Raw genomic sequence first — 13067 nt, forward strand, 5'->3', positions numbered from 1 at the left:
CAGATCTGTAATAGCACCAGGTTAATTGGAAATTATCAAGTAAATCCATGTAATAGCCTACCCAGGTGATTTAGCCAAAGCCTGCCACTTTTTTCTCATCTACTTCGATGGTTGTCACTAACATCTATATGCTGATGACTCCTAAATCTATATCTCCAGCCCCGACCTCTCCCCCGAGCTCCAGGCCCGTATTTCCACCTGCCTACTGGACATCTCCACCTGGATGTCCCACAGGTACCTCAAACCCCACATGTCTGAAATGCGATTCATTTTCTATTTCTTTCTCCCCTCCCCCCAAACCTGCTCTTTCTTCTGTAACCCATAGTTCAGCTGATGGTAGCACCATCCGCCCAGTGGACAAGCAGTAGATCCAAGAGTCATCCTGAGTGTGTTACCCCTAGCCCCATAGCTTGTTACTTAATCCTCTTGGTTTTTATTTCCTGAATATGTCTCAGATCTGGCCTTTTCTGTCTATCGTCACTGCCTTCATTTAGGCCCTTACCAACTCTCGCCTGAACTGTTTGTTGCAAACGTCTCCTAAAGAATCGTTCTGCTTCTGATTTCACCCGGTTTATCCTGCACACTGAATTTAGAGGAACTTACGTAGATGGCTTATCTGACACTTCATTAGTTTCTTTTTCTCTCCAGTGAAAAAAATTCAAAGATGTGGGTGACCCGCTCCCACCTGCCTGCCTTGTCTCTTTGCTCTCTCTTCCGGTCTCTGTCCTTGGTGCTCTGGCGGTGCCAGCGGCACTGAGTGACATGTAACTCTCCCAACACATCCAGCGGCTTCATGTTCCTTGCCTTTACCTATGCTGTTTCTTCTCACGGGGATGCCGTTCCTCTCTTTATCCAGTTGGTAAATTCTTCTTCAAAACCCTATTGAGGTTTCATATCAGAAAACCCTCCCCTGACTGCCCCCCAGGCCAACTGAGTCACTTCTTCTTCTGCACAACTTCGGGGACTTGTTCATGCTTCAGTTACTGCATGCGTCACTTCTTATCGCAAATACTGGTTTTCTTGCCTGTCTTCTCTTCTAGACTGTGAGCTCTCTTGGGCAAGGTCTCTACTGTCATTTTTCAGTGTCTAGCTTAAATTGGTGCCTAAAAAATGTTTGCTGAATGAATGATTAGCCTAATGATTTAGGTGAAAGGAAATGTGGGTTCCCAAACGATTCAGATAATTATGATTCAGGAGGTCTGCAGCATTAAAAGTAAAACAGAGAAATTGATTTAACCAATTTAGTAAAACAAAATTAATCATCAAAACGTAATAAACATGAAATAACAAAGATAACCCCTCTCAAATTTTGTCAAAGACACATCTTTAAAATTGGATTGTAAAGGTTGATGGTTTAATCTTCTGAATTTAGTGACTAATGCAATTTTCTTCATTTTACTTTGAACTCTAGAAAAATCTTTGGACAAGCTTTTCTCTCTTCTGGAGAATTGTTTTGTTATATCAGTGATTTGAGTGATGTCTGCCAGGCCCAAACTCTTCTTCCTCCTACACACTATAGTTTGATCATTCATTCATTCAACAAACATGATTGTTTTATTGTGTTGCTAACAAAATTATTAGAAGAAAAAATTTGTATTGTGAAATTTCTGTCATGGTTTTAATTTCTTTTTCTCTTCCTTTCATCTTCTAGTTTTTTCAGAGAAGACGGGGATGCCTTTCAGGTTGAAGGAGCCGGTGAAAGTCGATGGGCTCCCGTTCTGTGAGAACTGTTGTCAGTATGGCAGTGTAGATGAGTGTCTTTCTGGAGGAAACTATTGCAGCCAGAATTGTACTCGGCATATCAAGGACAAGTAGGTTTTTGCTCCACTCCATCCATCAGATGGGTTGTAGAGTCCAGGGTCAGGGTGCTTGGGGACTACAGAGGCCCTCTGACCTCTGCCACCCTTTTCTGCCCTTGCTTTTTTCAGAGACATTTCCTGTAGAAACACACGGACCTTGATCTCACTGCTGGTGACTTCAGTCACGTCTGATCTGAGTTTTACTGCTAATGTTATCACCTGCAGTACAACTTCTGCCTCTCCTTTTAGCCTTTGGTTTATATTAATTTGATTTTTTTTCTCAAATAATTTGAAAGTTATTTAAAGTTCTCTGGGCTACATACCCATTTTGATGATACAGGTACTGATGTTTATGGAAACACAGGTTTGTTTATATTTGGGGATTCTTAGGTAACTCGACTAAAACTCTACAAATGGAATAAAGCTGATTGGAGATGAACTGAACGAAGAGTAATGTACAGAGTTATGTTACTGCTGGTCTCAGGGCAGACTGAGAAATACGAGACAGAGGCATCAGCTGCGGCTGACGGTGGTGTGTTCCGCCCTTTGAGGACTGACTCTCTGACAGAATTCAGCTTATTACCCAGAAGGTGTACTTCTTACATATAATGTATACTACAAAGAAATGATTTGACATTTATATTGTAGTGGCATTTCCCATGTATTTTAATCAGTACAGTCTTGTAAATTGTCTTGTTTTTGTTGGCCAACTGAGATTGTACAGAGTTACACTTGGCCTTTTTCATTTGGACTTGTCATTCTTAATAATTGATAAATGCTTGCTTCAGATTTTCCCCAAAGGCTAAAATATCGTTAAATAATTGATTCTTTTATTAGTATGGATGGCAGATGTGAAAGGCAAATAATTTTGAACTTGTTAGAATCTGTTTTCCATATAGTGCTGGTCCCCGTTTGACATTAACAGAGAAGCTAATCTTCACTTTCTAACCTTGATAATATCATACATGGCAGTGGTTTGAAGTGTTCCTTGTCAATGATATTCCAATGTCTACACATTTCTCCTGGTGGTTAAATTTTTTTCTTTTTTTTTTTTTACAGAGACAGAGAGAGAGAGGGATAAACAGGGACAGACAGACAGACAGAAATGGAGAGATGAGAAGCATCAATCATTAGTTTTTTGTTGCGCATTGCAACACCTTAGTTGTTCATTGATTGCTTTCTCGTATGTGCCTTGACTGCGGGCCTTCAGCAGACTGAGTAACCCCTTCCTTGCTTGAGCCAGCAACCTTGGGTCCAAGCTGGTGAGCTTTTGCTCAAACCAGATGAGCCCACGCTCAAGCTGGTGACTTTGGGGTCTCGAACCTGGGTCTTCTGCATCCCAGTCCGACATTCTATCCACTGCACCACCGCCTGGTCAGGCTGGTTAAATATTTTTATTTAATTATTATTTAATTTGGAGAGTGATGCTTTTAATAAAATTTGCATTGATATTGAACATGTAGGTGTTTGATCGATCTTGTTTCCTGTCACTGTTTTGGGTTTATAAACAGCAGAGATTCAAAGGAAGAAAGAGACCTCGGAGAAGACAATGAGGAAGAAGACCCTAAGTGCAGTCGGAAGAAAAAACCAAAACTATCTGTGAAAGCTGACTCCAAGGAGGATGGAGAGGAGAGAGATGACGAAACGGTTAGTGTCTCTTCTGTGGCTCCCAGGAACACAGGGGTGCGTCTTCAGTGGTGGTTGGCACCGTGGTCAACAGCTCTAGCTCTGCAGCCAGTTACTGACTTCACGTGCTGCTTCTGTGACTCTGTGTTACCATCAGCAGGTTACCCACCTACCCTCTTTGCTGTCGTCCACATCTCAAAGAGGGAATAGTTAAAAAGAGTACCCCTCCCTTAGGGTGGGGAAGTAGAGTGTCCTGGGACTTACTGCTGGAGTGAAAGAGGCAACAGCAGACCTTCAGTTTCGTAGATGAATCTTCAGTTTCTCTCGATAGCAAAATCCCAGTCCCATTTTGGTAAACTGCAGACAGATCTCATAAAAAAAAAACTATGTGAGTTGGTAGAAAATGACAAATCAGTGTTGGGTATAGTTGTGGAGAGCTGATTCAAAATATGTGAATTAAAACATAAATATCTCATCCCTAAAGTATTTATTAATGGTTCTTATGAAAAGACTTTGAGGTCTTGAGGTATTTCCTTTAAGATCAGTATTGAACAACTTTTACTTGCTAGTCACTATTCTAAAAGCTGAGTGTGCAGGGATGAAGATGACAGCAAAGGGACCGGGTATCTACTCTCAGGGACATTACATTCTTACTAAGGGAACATATATAGAATTAATAGGAGAAACATCAGTCTGTGATAAGTGCTCTGCTGAGAGTTATAATAGGGCTTCAGGATTGGCTGACTATTTTGAGTTGGGTTGTCAGGGAGGTCTCCCAGGGAAGGTGGCATGAACAGTGTGCTCTGAATAATGAGAAGGAGCCAGCTTTGTAAAGTTAGGAGTGTGGAGCCCTTGGGCAATGGAACAGCTAAGGAAAAGTTTCTAAAGTGATGTGTGGCATATTTTGTTTGAGTTTTAAAGGTCTGGTTGAGAGTGGGATAAGATAAAGCTGAAGAGGTCCAGGTCATGTAGGACTTGGTGGTAAACCAGACTGATGGGTTCTCATTTTATGCTGAGTGACGGGAAGCCATCGGAAAGTTAAAGGCAAGGGAATACTTTGATATAATTTGTCTTTTAAAATGATCATGTGAGAGGAAAAGCGGAATCAAGGAAACCAGTTAGAATGTTATTGCACTAGGCTAGTTAAGAGGGCTGTGTGAAGTAGCACAGTGGATTTGGGATCCATGTTAGAGGTAGAGTTGTTGGTGTGGGAGGGATAGAGAAAAATCAGGGATACCTCTTAGGTTCTTCTTGGCTTGGACCACTGACTGGATAATGATGCCATTCATTGAGGATGGGAAGGCAACACTGGAGTATAGAAACCGGAGTTACTTGGGCATCGTGAGTTTGAGATACTCATCAGACATTCAGGTGGAGATCCCAGCTGGGCATGTAGATGCGCTAAGTGTGGAGTCAAGGGAGAGCTCGAGGCTGGAGTATGGACTAGGCCTCTCTGCTGACAGATGATCTTTAATACCTAGGGCTAGTGAGCAGAGAAAAGAAGGACTGGATTGGAGGAGACGCTAGCCAGGGGACTGAGAGGAGTGGCCAGTAAGGTGTGCGGAACATCAGAACAGAGGGTCACAGAGCTAAGAGAAGGCTGTTCCAGGGAGGAAGGGGCAGAAGGCCTGCTACTCCTCAGTGTGATTCTTGGAAATGCTCTGATTTTGTAATGATCTCAGGCCAAGAGCAGCATAGTTCTCAAATGACATATATTCTTTGCTTAAAACTTAGGAAGTGAAATTGAAGGAAAGTACAGAAAGAAAGTAATGCTTTCTGACAGCTCTCTAACTTTTCGTTGGTGCCAATTTCATAAACATTTAAAAAAAATACTTTCCCTTTTTTTTTTTTTTTTAATTGTAGGAGAACAAACAAGATGGGAGAATCCTGAGGGGTTCACAGCGAGTCCGAAGGAAAAGACGCGGGGATTCAACTGTATTAAAGCAGGGTGAGTCGATGAAAGGTTGTCCTGGTAACGACGTCATTGAACGTATTCCATACAGGTAGACATTTCAGTCTTAGTTGTACTGTACGTGAGGACAGTTTAAGGTATTGCTTTAGGTTTTTCTTTTTCTTTTTTTTTTTAATTAAATTTTGTCAATAAAGAGTAGGGTTTTATAGAAGTAGGCAAGGGGAAAATGGATGTTACTAACTTTTGAGTAGTGTCAGGTCAAACACAGGACATATTTTATTTTCGTATCAGATAGGTTTCATCTGCTTCTGCCTCTTTGTTAGAACATATGTTCTTGTTCATTTCCTAAGATTGTAAATTTTTAATGTTTCCTCTCAAACCACAACTCCTGATGCGGCTCCTCTTTTTTTCTTCAAACACTCCCATTCCCACAAGGAAGCCAGTCCCCAGGCTCTCTCCCCTGATACTTGAATGGATGGATGAGCCGCCTCATTCACACGCACAGTACGTTCTCTTTGTCGAGGCCTCGGAGCCCTCCAGCGGGCTTCATGCCCTTGACCCGCGACGTCTGCCCGGCCAGCCTTTTGTGTTAGGTCACTCCAGTTAGCACAGCTCTGCTCCTGACCGGCCCAGGCTTGTTGTCCCTACAAGTGGGAATCGTGACCTCTAAGCTCCTCTTCTGCGATTTGATGCGTTCCTTGCCTGTTCATCCTGTTAAGTCTTAAAAAGAGTTTGTAGTATTTCTGCCTGCCTCAAGCATGCAGCCTAACTTTTACGTTTGGCAGAGATGACTTCTATTTTATGCCTCTGAGATTAAAGGGAATAAATTCTCCGTTACTCAGCACTTTGCCTCAAAAATGTCTTCAATCTTTTTCTCTCCCTTCCCCTTCAATGTCTATTCTTGGGGCCCTGTCTCCTCTGGGACCTTGTTCCTTTAGTCATTTATTTTTTACCCCGTAGGTATTCAGACTTTTGTTTCTCCTCATGGGCTCAACCTTGGCTTGTTTCAAATCTCATCCCCAAAATACCCTTTACCCCAATTTTGTACCAATCAGACTATTGGATTCTTCCTTTTATTCTCATTATTTGTCAGATTAATCCAGGATAAAATTTATTTTAGCTGACACCGTATCTTTATCATTTATATGATCTTTTGCTGCTCAAAATCTGGCCTTTACTAAATTGATTTTCTTCCTTTTCTGCCAAATTGATAGCCATTCCCTAACCAGTCAGTGCAGTGGCCACTTCTGCCTTGAGCTCCTTGATCTCGTAGGATTTTTTTTCCCTTTGGAGAGAGGCCGGCAAAGAGAGACAGAGACAGGAAAAGTATGTACCTTGACCAGACATCGAACTGGGTACCTCTGTGTTTTGGGGTGACGCTCCAACAAACTGTTTTTTAATTGACTGATTTTTAGAGAAACAGAGGGAGGAAGGGAGAGAGGGGAGGAGGAAGGGAAGCATTCATTTGTTGTTCCACTCAGTCATGCATTGTTTGGTTGCTTAACATGTGTGTCCTCACCCGGGATCTAACCTGCAATTTTCTTGTTTTGACGCTCTTAACCGCCTGAGCTAACTGGCCAGGGCAGGAAGTGTTTGGAGCATCCTGCCTCTAGGAGTACATACTCCCTGGCTTCCAGGGTACTGTCCTATCTTGATTTCCTGCTCTGTCTTCTTCACTTACTCTGAGTTCTTCTGCATCATTCTTCCACCCTCACCACTGCAGTTATGCACTGCGGTTTACTGCTTAACTCTCATTTCTTCAGAAGAGGAGCCAAGAGAAGAAACTGAGCAATACCAGTGGTAGTGGTAAGAGAAGAGCCAGGCCTAGTGGCATTTAGGGAGGTGAGAGTTCACGGTGGACGTCTGTGATTTTTAGACTGGGCGAGACTGTTATTTCACTCTCACTTGCCTTTCAGGTTTGCCTCCAAAAGGGAAGAAAGCCTGGTGCTGGGCATCCTACCTGGAGGAGGAAAAAGCTGTGGCAGTGCCAGCGAAGCTGTTCAAGGAGGTATGGCCCTCCTAGAGAGCACTGCCCCCACGGGCGCAGGAGCCGCAGTGCTGATCTGGAGTCCGTGTTATCATTCCCACCATCTGTTTAAGGACATGTGACCTGGGATGATTTCTCAAACATACTGTTGTCCATGTGTGTATTAGCTCTGGGGCCGCTAGCATTAATACGTACACGTCCCCCATGCTGTATGCATGATCACACACCCACAAACATGCACTTCTCTCTCGGCATTCTCCAGCTTGCACCCAATTTTAAAAGAGATATCCCTGCTACTACTAAAAATCTATTAGACAAAGAAAAGTTGGCATGAGATTTCATGTCAACACCATGGCTTTGGGAGAACAGAAACGAGGTACTGAAATTTACATAGTATGAACAACAAAAATCTGAAAGTTAGTTCATGTATTTTATTAACTCAAACAAAAATATTTTACCATAAGTGATTTAAAATCAGTTAAAGGTACAGACACCAAGTGTAGTTCTAGCTAGGAGCTGCTGCCCTGGACTAAAACAGGGATCAGTATACTTTTTCTATGCAGGGCCAGAAAGTAAACATTTTACTTTGTGGGGTACCTGGTCTAGGTGCAGCAACTCAGCTATTATTGTAATGAAAGCAGCGATAACCAGTATATACATGAATACATGGCTGAATTCCAGTAAACTTTAATTACAAAAGCAGATGGAGGGCTGAATTTGAGTCATAGACTACAGTTTGCTGACTCCCGGTTTAAATTATTTAATTGTTAATCATGGTATGTAATAAGTCTGCCGTTGATACCTTGTTATATATGTAGGAACATAGGGAGCTTATTTTTAAAAAGTGATGAGCAGTGTTAGGGTGAGTACATCTACACTAAGCATATTTAATTTGAACATAATAGTAATTACATATGACCTTGTTCTATATAATTATTTCCTGTAATTTCATTCTTAGAAGAACACCCATTTACGTTTTTAAAAAGAAGTTATATGTACAGATAAGCTGTGTGTGTGTGTGTGTGTGTGTGTGTATGAACCCCCCTCTTAAACCAAATAATAACATGTCACTGATACTGTTTTGGACTTTGCTTTTTTAACTTGATTTTGAAATTATTTTACCTCAGTTCATTATTTTATCATTCTTTATATTAATGCATAAAATTCCATCGTACGGCTGTTCCCTAATAATTTAAGCTGTTCCCTCTTGATTGACATGTGACATATATACTGCTTACAAAAATTAGGGGATATTTCAGAGTGAATATGAAGCAATAAAAAAAAAGAAGCATTTGATTTTTTTATTAAACGAACATCAGAAAAGCAAACAACAAATCAAAGAAAATTTGATTATGCAAATGAGATGCAAAACCAACCTTTAGTTCATTGGTGAAAATGCACTGTACAAAAAGCTAAAAGTACTGGAGTATTTGCACGTTCCCTAATCCCCTAATTTTTGTGAATAGCGTATATGACACTGGCATATGTATGACATATAGGTCAACCAATAGGGAATGGCTTAAATTACTATAATTCAGACATAAGATGGAATACTGTATGTACAAATCTTTTGCCATGTAAATATTTTCATGAAGAATCTTGTATACCTATCATTTTGCACATGTGGGTGTATCTATTGGACAGTTCCCTAGAATTAGAATTGCTGCATCAAAGAGAATCTTCTTTTCTAATATATATCATGAAATTGCTAGAAGTTGTACCAGTTTGTGTCCCTGCTAGTGATGTGTGTGTGTATCTTTTTGCTTTTATATCTTTACCAACCTGATAGGTGAAATACATTTCTGTGTAATTTTACTTTGTATGACTCTTATGGGAGAGGTCGAGCATCTTTTCACACATGTGAGACATTTAAATTTCCCTTTCCTGACCTGTTTAGGAGTCTTTTTCCACCGTCATTGGATCATTAGGTGATCCTTTTTTTTATTTTTAAGTTATTTATGTTTTTGGTTAAATAGTCTTTATTTAAGAATGTTAATTATTCATATTTTTATTTGGTTCTTCTGGATAACGTACAAAAACTGCTGTCATTTTTCATTGCAGTATCAGTCCTTCCCATATAACAAAAATGGGTTTAAAGTTGGCATGAAATTAGAAGGTGTAGACCCTGAGCATCAGTCTGTATACTGCGTCCTCACTGTGGCTGAGGTAAGCTTTGCTTCATATTTATTTTTAAAATAAAATGGTAATGATGGAATTCTAATAATGGGAAAAGATGTCACTTGTTGCATACTTACTTCATGCCAGGCATGGTGCTTTGTGTTTTGACTGCATTACTTCATTTAATCTTTACAAAAACCCTATGCAGGTCATATTTTTTCCAACTCTATTCTAAGGAGCTGAGACTCAGAGAGGTTTAGTGATGTGTACAAGGACACACAGCTTCTAAGCGTTAGAATCAGGATTCAATCCCAGGTTCCTCTTTCTTCATAGTTTTTGTCATACAATGTTAAGATAGAGACAGATCAACAGCTATTTATATATTTTTTGGTATTTTGAGTTATCTCTGTGGAAATTTTTTTAGGAAATAATGTCCAAGTCAATTATATACATCTTAGTGAATGTATTACTGAGCACAGTTCTTAGACTATATTTTTTACTATATGCTGGCTTCGGCCTTGCTCCTTCCCTTGAGCCAGGGGTGTGTATCTTTTAAAAAAAAGTCTCCAAAAGAGTGTATTATTTTATTTATCATAGTAATCTCTTGCTTAGTGAACCTGTAAGAGCTTTGGCTTCTGCAGAACACACTAACATCTGATAGCTGGATGATGACAGTCACAGTAAGTGATCATGTACAGTTGCACAGAGAGTACCATGGGACAGTGCTTTACATATACTAATTAGCTCATACTCGTTCTCAAAAATAGTTGAGTTTTATAAGGAAGCATATTCAGTAAGTGTAGACTGCTCCTGAGAAATTTAGCTCTAAAAGAGAAAGGGATTTTTTAAAGGTCTGTGTGATGTGCTTCAACTCTTGGTGTTGAAGGAGACTTATTTTAGTTTGTCTAGTGTTTTATTATAGCAGAATGTTTGCTGATCATGAAAACCTCAACTAGCATAAGAGTCTGTATTATAAAAAACTAAGTCCTCTCCCATCCCATTCCCTGATTTTATATGCCAGAGATAACAGCTTTTAGTAATTTACTGTGTTCTGTCCAGATGTTTTCTCTTCATGTAGATATATGTACATGTGTATTTTTCTCTTTTTTACATATAAATGGTGTCATACATAATATTCTGCAGCTTGCTACATTTCATGTATTGCTGTAATTCTTTTAACTGTTCTCAGGTTGATGAAAAACTGAGTGTCTTTACTTTCTTATCACTATAGACAGTGCCCTGTGAGCACTCTTACAGACATTAAGATTTTTTATGCATGTTGCTATATGTGCTCCAAAAAGGTTTTTTGTTTGTTTTTTTTTGTATTTTTCTGAAGCTGGAAATGAGGAGAGACAGTCAGACTCCCGCATGCGCCTGACCGGGATCCACCCGGCACACCCACCAGGGGCGACGCTCTACCCACCAGGGGGCGATGCTCTGCCCATCTGGGGCATTGCTCCGTTGTAACTGGAGCCATTCTAGCACCTGAGGTGGAAGCCACGGAGCCATCCTCAGTGCCTTGGCCAACTTTGCTCCAATGGAGCCTTGGCTGTGGGAGGGGGTAGGTGGAGAAGCAGATGGGCACTTCTTGTGCCCTGACCAGGAATCAAACCCAGGACTTCCACATGCTGGACCAAAGCTCTACTACTGAGCCAACTGGCCAGGGCCTATGTGTTTCTTTTTAGAGGCAGCTTATTATGTAACATTTGTTGTTGACTCATCATTGATTTCACAGCCAACGGCACCCTGACTCATACATACCTGGTGCTTATCAAATATACATATCTTCTATAGGAGGCACATCACAGTCCTCTTACACTTAGGAATACTATGCTTCAGCACTTCAGCGCTATGCTTGGGGCCATTTCAAATAGCAGAATCATCCACAAAAAGAACAAGCTTGAAAAACACGACACTAAATAGACTGTGCAAAGAACCCCTGCTGACAGTGCGAGGTAGAAGACACGAGGGCAGAGCATTGCTTTGTCTGACCTCATCTGGGACCTTGCACCGAGGTGGCCTCAGATCTCCTGCCACGCAGTGGCGTGCACCTGCTTCCAGACACCACACATATCATTTTGGGGTCAGAAATAAATTTTATCCAGGAGGTAAACTCACAAATATGAAATCCGTGAATAATGAGGATTGACAATATGTCTTTTTTCCCCTCCTCACCATCCCCCTACCATGCGTATAGGTACAGCATAGGTGCATACTTGGGGTTATGGAATTTTTTCAGGCAACTGTTTTGGGAAGGGCATCAGGGCAACAATTTTAAAATGCTGTCAAGTAAATGTCTTAAGTGACTGCTAAGGAAGGAAGGCTCGGAGGAAGGGAGTTTGCGGGAAGTGAGTGGAGGGATCCATGTGAGATGCTGTTGAGGTTGAGGAGGAAGTGTACTGGGGAGGCGGGGTAAGCAAACCGAAGAGGGGCGTGTCCTCACGGGGTTGGCTGTTTAATAGTGGAGAGGCAGCGCCATTTCCAATGGGACCGTATCCACGGGAGAGAGCGAAGTAAGAAAGAAATTCAGGGAGCTGTGACCCAGGTACTAGAAGAGGCATCTTGTGCATAATGGAACTACTCAGGATGGAGAAGAAAGAAGTGAGCCAGGGGTTCGTGTCTTATGAGTGGGAGGGGGTGGTTGGGAGAGCAGCACGCAGGTGAGACAGGTACGGGCCTTGGGGGGGCTAAAGAGCGGGAGAAGGAGGCACTCCCACTGGAGGGACAGTTTGAGAGGGAAGAGCGAGGTATGTCTTTGAGCAAAGTGGCTGAAGATGTGAGAGAGACAGCTGACCAAAGCATGGGGTTCCAGAGGCCAGAGGCCTGGTAGGGAGATGGTGGAGGGAACAGAGGGTGGCTGCCTCAGGGACAGAAGCCCAGAGATGACCCTGAGGGACTAGAAGAATAAATTGCTGAAGGAGCTTATCTCTTAGGCACTCACTGACCAGCCCCTCTGGAGAGATTGTACTTCTAGCAGTCCAGTCTGCTCCGTGGAAGAGTTGGCTAAGGTGTGAATTTTATGGATGTAATATATCAATGCATTCTCATTGAAAATAATACTAGTAGAGAAAATACAAAAAGTCCATCATTCCCTTATTTCCTATTCCTTTTTTTTTTTTTTTTTTTTTTACAGAGACAGAGTCAGAAAGAGGGATAGGTAGGGACAGACAGATAGGAATGGAGAAAGATGAGAAGCATCAATCATCCGTTTTTCATTGTGACACCTTTGTTGTTCATTGATTGCTTTCTCATATGTGCCTTGACCGTGGACTTTCAGCAGACCAAGTAACCCCTTGCTAGAGCCAGCGACCTTGGGTCCAAGCTGGTGAGCTTTGCTCAAACCAGATGAGCCCACGTTCAAGCTGGTGACCTCGGGGTCTCGAACCTGGGTCCTCCGTATCCCAGTCTGATGCTCTATCCACTGCACCACTGCCTGGGCAGGCCCCTATTCCTTTTCACTCCCATTTCTCAGAAGAAATTATTTTTACTATTTGGTATATATCCTTCCAGACTCTTTTTTTTCTGTCAATTTGCATATGCATGTATACCTGTAAATATGTATATGAATGTGTGTGTAATACATATACTTATGTGTATATATTTACACACATAATGACATACACAC

At 41.5% G+C, this 13067-nt stretch overlaps 1 protein-coding gene across 17 annotated transcripts in view; it reads left to right on the top strand.

Annotated features, from left to right (window-relative positions):
* L3MBTL3 (L3MBTL histone methyl-lysine binding protein 3) overlaps window positions 1–13067 on the top strand; it is a 122979-nt gene that overhangs the window by 33638 nt on the left and 76274 nt on the right. For 14 of the 17 annotated variants that reach the window (XM_066248075.1, XM_066248082.1, XM_066248083.1 and 11 more), the window contains 6 exons: window positions 160–234; window positions 1652–1811; window positions 3311–3446; window positions 5289–5373; window positions 7254–7345; window positions 9386–9490. In XM_066248075.1, coding sequence (XP_066104172.1) covers window positions 160–234; window positions 1652–1811; window positions 3311–3446; window positions 5289–5373; window positions 7254–7345; window positions 9386–9490 — 653 coding nt within the window. The remainder of the gene's footprint in view (window positions 1–159; window positions 235–1651; window positions 1812–3310; window positions 3447–5288; window positions 5374–7253; window positions 7346–9385; window positions 9491–13067) is intronic. The other 3 variants (XM_066248088.1, XM_066248089.1, XM_066248090.1) reach the window with 3 other exon arrangements.

The sequence above is a fragment of the Saccopteryx bilineata genome, chromosome 12 (genome assembly GCF_036850765.1).
Source record: "Saccopteryx bilineata isolate mSacBil1 chromosome 12, mSacBil1_pri_phased_curated, whole genome shotgun sequence".
In the NCBI taxonomy this organism is placed as follows: Eukaryota; Metazoa; Chordata; class Mammalia; order Chiroptera; family Emballonuridae; genus Saccopteryx; species Saccopteryx bilineata.